Here is a 9643-nt window from a genome sequence, read left to right on the forward strand (position 1 = left end):
CTTTCTCCTCCAGATTGTTTATCTCCCCTGTTTTATCTAGATAGACCTGCAGAGTTAATAATATGTACAAAATCAAGACAGAGCAAAACAAAGCAACAAAAGAAAACAAACAACAACAAAGAAAAGCCTGTAAATAGTTCAAGATCTGTTTGTTGGCCTTCAGGAGTGTTTTCTGGTCAAGTCTGATGGGGTGCCACACCCTGGCCTCAAAGTCTATTTTTGATATTCCCTGGGGACTTTGGCAGGGACTTTAGGCAGATGGGTCTCACCTTTTCTTGCTGCCAGCGATTCACCCCCATTTCCCCGTTTCCTTACTCAGACTTTATCTATTATGTATGACCGCATGATCAATCTCCCCGAAGGTGTGGTGGCTTTGAACTACATGGCTTACATCTGTGGATCAGCTGGTGGATGGTAGACTTGGGTCAGGCTTGGCTGATTTCAGCTAGACTTGCTGGTGCTGGCATGTCAGCCGGGCTCAGACTGCCTTTCCTCTCCTCCAGGCCACTGGTGGGTGGTCTGCTAGGCCCTAACTACTGAGGCAGCTTGGTGGATTGTGTCACCTGCATGTCATCATTCAGCGGGCCAGCCTGGGCTTATTCTCAAAAGATGGACAAGAAACTAAACAGAATACATACGCCATGTCTTTGAAGGACAAGCCTTACATCTAGCAAATCTTCACTTCCTTTGTACCATATTCTATTGGCCAAACCCAAATTCTAGAAGTAGGGAAATGGCCTTACCTCTTTTTCTTACCATTACCTTTTTCCCTTCTTTTTGTTTTACCTTTTTAAAGTGGATTTTTATATGCCTTTATTGTATTTAAGGAGCCCTCGTGGCATAGTGGTTACACATTGGGCTGCTAACTACAAGGTCAGCAGTTCCAAAGCACCAGCCACTCTGCAGGAGAAAGACGAGACTTTCTATCCCATATCGGGTTACAGTTTCGGAAACTCCCAGGGGTGGGTCCACCCTGTCCTACAGGGTCACTGTAAGTTGGCGTCCACTCCATGTCAGTGAGTTTGGTTGTGGGTACTTACATTAGAGTGTGCTCTTGCCAGTTCCTTGACTGTGTTCTTTTAAGCTGAAAGATGTACATGTTTCATAAGCCTTTGACCAAAACAAAGAAAAGGGGAGTCCTATAACACACTCATGAAAGACCAATAGAAAGCAGATCAGAACCATAAAAAGATCAAGTCACTGGATCAAGCAGCGGCATCCCCCACTTGGGTGAAGGGAGAGGTGTCTGGGCAGAGCTAAGCGTTTGGTTCAGAAGGGACTAGGGCAAGAAGAGGTGAAGGCAGACACACCCGTCTGAGGCAGCGACCACGCTGGCAGGACGGGAGGGCTGGGCTGCTCAGGTGAGCACCTCCCAGAAAGAGCAGCAACTAAGAGCAGTGCCCCAGGTGTGAAGCAGGTGGATGAGCCCAGGCCGTCCCTGCTTTGGTCTCCCACCACATGCACGTGTCTTTAGGAGGCTCCTGAGGCCTATCCTGCCAACCATACTATGGGTATCCCTAGAAGCAGTACACCGAAGAAAGTGGGTCAGGTTCTCTCCTAGGCCGTGGAGGACACACCTCAGGCCCCGGTGGTTTTTATGAATGAGGTGGGTATGGAATCAACAGGGAGGGTTCTCATTGGTTGTCCAAACGTCCAAAGTGCCCTTCCATTAATTTTTACTCATAATGACCCTAAAGAACTGCTTCTGTGTGTTTCCAAGATGGTAACTCTACTTGAATAGAAAGCCTCATCTTTCTCCCTCAGAGCAACTGTTGGTTTCAAACTGCTGACTGTTCAGTCAGCAGCCCAAGGTATAACCATTCCAGCAGCAGGAACTGCAAACTTTACCTCTGGACACTGGTTCTGTTGGGACTCCATGGTACCGGCCATCCAGGACCTAAACCCTACCTCTTGATGGGAGTTACCTGGCAGAGTATAAATACGGGGTGGAGGGATTATGCTGATGACTGTAGTCTGCTGTACCCAGCTTCCTTTGAATGGATTTCTATTCAGATATTAATGAGATAATCGTTTAAACCTTTGCAGGAGTACCTGCTTTCGGGAAAAATACACACAGACGATAGATAATATTCATTTAGCAGAACGACGGTAAAACACTCTCAACCCCAAAGACAGGGAGCTCTCAATCACTACCATAGAATTGATTCTGACTCACACTGACCCTACCAGAGAAGTGAAAACCTCCTCTGTGCGTTTCCAAGATAGTAAATTCACAGGAGTAGAAAGCCTCCTCTTTTTCCTATAAAGCAGCTGCTGGTTTCCAACTGCGGGCTTTGCAGTTAGCAGCTCAACTGGTAACCCGAAGTGCCACCAGGGCTGCTGTGGCAGGGAGCTAGTCTAGTCAAGGAGCTGATGTTCTTCAAACCCGGTTACAATCCAGGCCTCGCACCCATGTGCAAACGCCCAGCTTGGTGCCATTTAAATTGCAGAGTAAATGACCTAAGGAATTTTGAAGCAAGTTATGTCTGTCCAACAATTTTACTTAAATAATTAAGTAAGTTTTTTCATAATTATCCACTCTATGCCAAGCTTCTTGGGAATCTCTCTTTTCCTCATTGCTGCCAAATGCATTCGGTTGCAGAGAGGCAGCGTGGAAATAGCACACAATTTTGGGCTCCATTTGTTCCCAGGGGGAACAGTGATCAAATAGTTCCCCAGGATGGCCAAGTGACTTCGTGAGGGAAAGAAAATTCTTCACTGATTAAAGGACATGGATATTATATATCAGCTATAAAATGGGGTTTCCACTACTCAGCTTCATGTTTTGTTTTCTTGTTTTTATTTTAATAATACTGGATTTCATTTCAGCATATACATTGTAAACCCCCAGAACTTCAAAGCCGTTTTACATTCTGCGAAGGGTTCCTTGTGGCTGCCATGCACATTTGAAATTCAAATAGCCCCATGGAATTTGAAGCTTGCGAGAAATGATGTCTTGTCTAGAGGAAGGGGGAGACGATTCCATAGATCGTGGTGCATGTAGACTAACGGACCAGATTACATCTTTGTGCCTGCACGGTTTTAATCCGTCTTGGAAGATGTATAATCAGACTGCCCCTTTGAAGCGCGGATGGCGAATCTTCCTCTCACGTACGTTGGACATGTTATCAGGGGAGACCAGTCCCTGGCGAGATGGATTGACATGGTCTCAAACCTAAGTACCATTGTGAGGATGGCGCAGGACAGGACAGGGTGTCCTTCGGTCGCACACAGGGTTGCTGTGAGTCAGAAATGACGCCGTGGTCCCTCCCAGCAACAGCCTACCTGGGAGCAGCGACAACTGCTCCGGAAGTCCTCACATAAGGCACGTGCTTTGTATGACTAACATCTTGGGAGATGTGTGAGGACTGACTGTTCAGTGTTGCTCTGGTTTTAAATGTAAACCATTCTGTACTTTTCCAAGTAAGGTTTATGAAGCCCCTCGTGATGGAGAGTACGTGGTGTAGAAGACCCACTCTCAGTGTCAGATGCAGTTTGTCTCCCTCAGAGAATTTGCTTTCTATTTGTAGACCCTGATGGCTTACCAAGAAATTCTGGTGCTGCAGTGTTCAAGTGCTTGGCTGCTGACCGAAAGGCTGGTGGGGCCACGAACCCTCCAGAGAGAACGAGGTGGCAGACTGTGTTTGTGGGCTCAGCTCAGGGACCCCAGAGGACAGAGAAGAACAGCCCCATAGAGTTTTCAAGGCTGTCCGTCTTTACAAAACCAACCCTCCACCGTCCTCCCTCAGAGCTCCACTGGTTGGGGTCCTGTGGCCACCCTTTTGGTTAGCAACCCAGCACTTAACTGTGATGACCTTGGAAACCCATGGAAGCTGTTCCATTCTGTCCTGTGGAATCATCATGAGTCAGAATCGCCTCGGCGGCGCTGAGTTTGGGTTTAGAGTGTCCCTATGGCCGTCTAAGAGAAGCGACGGTCACTTTTTGGAGGATGAGAAAGTAAAGGTGGGCTGAGGGAGTCTGAGAAGCTGTCATGGGGTGACTCTCCAGAAGGAGATTCCACGCCCGGAGGACGAGGAATGATTGGGATGGGCTGGGGAGAGGGCCCGCAAGGTTCAAAGTGTACTCTCTGACAGAGGATGGCACGTGTCAGGTACTTGAGGTAAAGGCTATACATTCTATGGGCCCTGGGAGATTGGGTGGCCAGAGAGAGGACAGATTCTGGGATGCTAGTGTAGACCCTAGGGAGACAGTGTAGGTTCATGACTGGGGGCCTGAGAGAAAATTATAGAACTTTACAAGTCAAAGGGATTTCTGGAAACTTCGTATTCAACGTCTCCTTTTCACTGAGGCTCAGGGTGCCAAGGGTAGCCAGTTAGACACTAGCAGATCTGTTTCTTAGATTCTTCCTGAACTGCAAGGCCGCTGTTCTTGCCTTTGTATCACAGTCTTCCAGGATAGCTTAAGGGAAAAGAAACCAGATAGGAGAGAATAAAGGATGGTATCTATTCCATCCTTTGAGTATGAATTTAATCCATGATATACTTTTCCAAGCAAGTATTTCCAACCCAGAGTGGTTGCTGGGGAAAAGGGACAGCAAGCATACGTGAGCAGCGTACTCCCCAAACCCAGACCCACGGCCATCACGTCCATTCTGAAACACAGAGACCCTGCATATGGTTTCTGAGGCCGTGGATCTTTATGGGAACAGCCAGCTTCCACTTTCTCCCTGAAGCAGCGGATAGGTTTGAACCACTGACCTTCCGGTTAGCTTCCCAACTCCAAGCCCACAGCACCGCCTACAGTCCTCCAGAAGCACCCTACTACAGAGGCTGGGGGAAGGGGCCGGTGGGGCGCAGAGCAATGCCTGGTGACTCTTCTGTATTCTAAGGAATGAGGCAGGTATCTTGAGAACCCAGTTAAAGACTATAAGCTATTTCTAAAAAGTCTTATTTGACTAATTATTCCTTTTCCAACCATATTCATTTTCCAGATCAACCTGGCAAATAGATGCTAAGTAAATGTTTGTTGAATGAATGTTGAATAGATGAGTGAATGCATTAATTTAATTTGTCTTTTTGTCTCCCCAGGATATCTTATAAGAATTATTTATCCTTTTTTTCAGATTCACCTTTTTGGAGTTTTGTTGGCCATTTTAGGAAATTTGGTAATCAGCATTTCTCTAAATATTCAGGTAAGAAAAAGCCTTTTCCCATAACTCTGTCATCTGATTCAGGGCTGCATTTTAACTTTCTAGGGTCCTAAGAACTTTTGTCTTTGTAGTCCCTTGCATTGTGTATGTATATGTATATACAAATATCATACACAAATAAACACACACGTATGAGGGATTAAATTTATACTCAAATATATGTATGTGTGTATCTTCAAAAAGTTATGGAAAGCTTCTGTTGTCTTTTATTTTTCCCCTGAATTTTTGAAGCCCCTTGTATGTACTCATATGCTTATATACATACATACATACGCACATACATATATATATGACTACATTGATATAAAGACAAGTAAACCCCAGTCTGGCACATTATTTAATGGTCAGTCTTTAGAATTTATTTTTAACATGGAAAGAAATATTCAAATCAGATATAAGTAAGGGTCCTCTTTAGCATACCACAGCCAAAGTATTCTGATCTGCCCATCTCAATTGTACTAGATTTTTAAAATTTTTCAATTATTTTTTATTTCTGCTATTACCCAGTAGTTTTTTTTTATTTTTAAAGATAATTTTATTTGGGGGGGGGTCTTTCAACTCCTTTTTTTAAAAACATTTTATTGGGGGCTCTTACAACTCTTATAACAATCCATACATCAATTATATCAAGCATATTTGCCCATATGTTATCATCATTCTCTTCTAGATATTTACTTTCTATTGAGCCCTTGGTATCAGCTCCTCTTTTTACCCTCCCTGCCCCCCATGACCCCTTGATAAATTGTAAATTGTTATTAGTTTCATATCTTACACCAACCGCTGTCACCCTTTCCCCATGGTTTCTGCTATTCGACCCCCTGGAGAGGGTGTGTGGTTATGTGTCGATCATTGTGATCGGTTCCCCCTTTCTCCCCACCTTCCCCTTCCCCTTCTGGCATCGCTGTTCCCATACCTGTTCCTGGATTCCAGGTGTCTTGATCTCTTACCTCATATCTGACCCTGTATGCATGCTCCAGTCTGTCTGAAGTGAAGGGCAGTACTGGGGCCATGATAGTGAGGGGTGAGGAAGCCTCAAGGAACCAGAGAGATATTGTGTATTTCATTGGTGCTTTACTGCGCCCTGGTTGACTCATCCCTTCCCTGTGACCCCACTGTGAGGGGATTTCCCATTGTCTACAGATGTGCTTTGGGTCTCTGCTCCGACCCCCCTAGTTCTCAATGAAATTTCTGTTTGTTTGTTTGTTTGTGCTGGGTCTTTTGATGCCCGTTAACCAGTCCCAATGGCACCTCATGATCGCACAGGCTGGTGTATGCCTTCCATGAGGGCTTGTCGCTTCTCTGCTAGATGGATGCTTGTTTAACTTCAAGTCTTTAAGACCCCGTATCTTTTAATAGTCTGGTGTGTTCAATTTTTTGACCCATAAGCTTCAATTCCTTTTATGAAGCATTTCTATTTATAATTGTATTACCTCTGTTTCATTAATGTTTATTTTGTTATCTGAATTTTTTTACATTCTATGGGAAGTGTTTGGATGGGGTGGCCTAAAAAGTCACTTATACCTCTAACATATACCTCATCTTTAAATAATCCTTGCACTGATACTGAAGAGGAAGTACCAGAGAAAAAAGGAATTTTTTCCAAAGCTATGTCTTTTTTTTTTTTTTACAAAACAACCGTAGCGCCTTGAAAACACTCTCCATCACACATAATACGTTTGTCAAATCTGCTATTTCATTCTTAGAAATAAGTTTCCACTCATCTGTTTAGATGGCTGACAGCACCTCCCTCACTTTTTTCTTCATCTCGTCTGCATCACCAAATCGCTGTCCTTTCATGTCCCTCTTCTTTCTTGGAAACAAAAAGAAGTCACGCGGAATGAGCTCAGGTGCATGTGGCAAGAGAGGCATGCTGTTTTTGCCAAAAACTAGTGCACTGAGATGGCTGTGTGAGCAGATGCATTGTCGTGGTGGCAAAACCAGTCCCTTGTCTGCCACAAATCAGGTCTTTTTTGTCACACACCGTTACGCAAGCTTTTCTAAACCTTACATCTGAAGCTTGGTTAGCAGCCTGACCTGATGGAAAGAACTACAAAGGCTCTATCCCCTTCACATAAAGGAAAAACATGTGAGCCTCGTCTTGCTCTTTCTTTCACTTCACAAGCTTTTGGGGAGTAGGGTGATGATGTTTGCTTTCAGAATAGCACCATGTCTCATCACCAGTAATGCATGCCCTTGGGGGGAAGGCCGGGGCGCTCCGGAGCTGTTCTTTCCAGGCACAGCGTGTTTCCTCCCGATTCTCTTTTCCTGCTCACTCAGAACCTGAGGCACAAATTTCTCCGCAGCCCTTCTCCTTCCCAAATCTTGCGTTAAAACTCGCTAAACCTAGCTCTAAGATAATCCAGATAACTTCACCATCTCTTCAATGGTCCATCGTCAGTCTTCGAGCACAAATTTTGTTGACATTTTTGTCTTTTCGGGAAGTTGACAGACATCCAGAATGAGATTTGTCATCAATCAACATTTCACCTTTTTTAAAATAAGAAAACCACTCATACATTTGAGTTTTTCCCATAGCGCTGTCCTTGTAACCTGTGTTCAACATTGCAAGAGTTTCTGCAGCATTTTTACTGAACAGGAAACAAAATTTCACAGCCACATGTTTTTCTCTTAAATCAGCCATTACAAAATACGAGGTTTGAGCAAAACTGCTTTTATGAAAAAATTCACTGTGACCAGAGAGAAACTTCACAGGTGATGCCACTGGATGCACTAACTCAGAGTGAGGTGCTTGAGACTCGTCTATCAGGGGGAAATGTGTACTGTGGAACCTCTGCTCCTTTTTCCGGACATTTCTGGGTACCCCCTCTATTTTACAGTGTTGTTATGAGAACGAAGCAGCATGTTAATGTGAACAAGCATTTTAAACTCTAAGACCTTAATGAGTTGTTCCTGCTGTTCTGACGTTTGGTACAAATATGAAACCATAATCATTGTTCATTATAATAATATGCAAATAAATTTAAAAGACACAATGCAAATTTCCGAATAGCCATGATGAAGATTTCAAGACATGTGTCATTGTGTTGAAATGTTGTCTTATTTGCATTCTGATCTACTTCCAGAAATATTCTCATCTTCAGTTGGCACACCAAGAGTACCCGAGACCACTCTTGAAGAGCGTGTCCTGGTGGGGTGGGGTCCTCCTCATGGTCGTGGGAGAGACTGGAAACTTTGCTGCCTATGGATTTGCCCCCATCACACTCATTGCTCCCTTAGGTTGTATGTCTGTTACAGGTGAGCCATTTGTCCTTGTTTTGATATATAGAAATGTTAAGAGAACAGAATGCTTTGCAAAAAAATGTACAACTGAACTAACATATGCACAAGAAATGACAGTGTATTCCCAGGCCGCTGAGCATGCTAATCACTCCACTCATCTGCATGCTCATCCACACTCAGGCTGCCACAGCGTCCGGGGCAGACCCGGCATGTCGCAGCTCTACTGCTTATGTTTAAAAGCCTGATTCCCAGTCAGTGTCATAATAAATCAACAGTGTCAGCCAATGATATACTGTACTTTTAATCATTAACGGAAATTACTTAAGTGAATTTAAATAATGAACTAACGTAATCAATGTAACCGATCTAAAAACATATGTAAAACAGTGCTTTATTTTCATCATATGTTAAGCTGGCATTGCATGTAAAATTTGGTCTTGCCTCTGTTGTTCAGCACATTTTTTAACATTAAAAATTTAAATATTGGTGATTCTATATTACCATAAATTCACTGCCATCAAAGTGAATTCTGATGCATAGTTACCCTATAGGAGAGAGCACAACTGTCCTGTTTGTGGGGTTTTAAGACGGTAAATCACTAGAGGAATGGATAGCCTCATCTTTGTCTCATAGAGCCAGTTAGCAGCCCCATGGGTAATGCATGACACCACCAGGGTTCCTTATATTACTGTACAAATGTGTAATTGGACAGTAATGTTAAAATGACATGAGCTCTAAATGCATATGATTTGCTAAAGGCATTTAGAAAAGAGAAAATGAAAATCTCACAAAGGCTAAAAAAGGAGCAGAAATCTTGCTGAAAAGACCACATTGTCTAAATCCTGTGAAAGTCAATAAAACCTCCTGAGTTTTACTCGTTATCTGCTGCTATGGAAACAGCATGTTTTTAAGTTTCTGTGAATTCAGAACTTCCACTGAAATGGAAACCAGTTGATAGTCAGCAACTAGATCGAACATCATTGGTGCTCCACCTCCCAATGTTAATGTTTCTCCTAAAAACAAACAAACAAATCATAACCAAAAAAGGTATATTTGATATTCTTTAAGAAAGCATGTCTTAAACTGAAGTAAAAAAGGTGATAGAGGAAAGAACCAGGAGGCAAAGAGAATTTATAGAGGTCTAAATACAGGCATGTACATATGTTAATATATATAATGAAAGGGGAATAGAACAATGTACTCATATCTATATGCTAAGAATTAAAGTTGCAG

General features: G+C 43.3%; 1 protein-coding gene across 1 annotated transcript in view; it reads left to right on the forward strand.

The window, feature by feature from the left end:
• NIPAL2 (NIPA like domain containing 2) overlaps positions 1-9643 on the forward strand; it is a 102742-nt gene that overhangs the window by 24238 nt on the left and 68861 nt on the right. The window contains exons 3-4 of the mRNA XM_004697701.2: positions 5084-5152; positions 8254-8425. Of these exons, the coding sequence (XP_004697758.1) occupies positions 5084-5152; positions 8254-8425 (241 nt within the window). The remainder of the gene's footprint in view (positions 1-5083; positions 5153-8253; positions 8426-9643) is intronic.

The sequence above is a fragment of the Echinops telfairi genome, unplaced genomic scaffold, assembly GCF_000313985.2.
Source record: "Echinops telfairi isolate 266 unplaced genomic scaffold, ASM31398v2 ScPeMD7_1;HRSCAF=3_0, whole genome shotgun sequence".
NCBI classification, from domain to species: domain Eukaryota; kingdom Metazoa; phylum Chordata; class Mammalia; order Afrosoricida; family Tenrecidae; genus Echinops; species Echinops telfairi.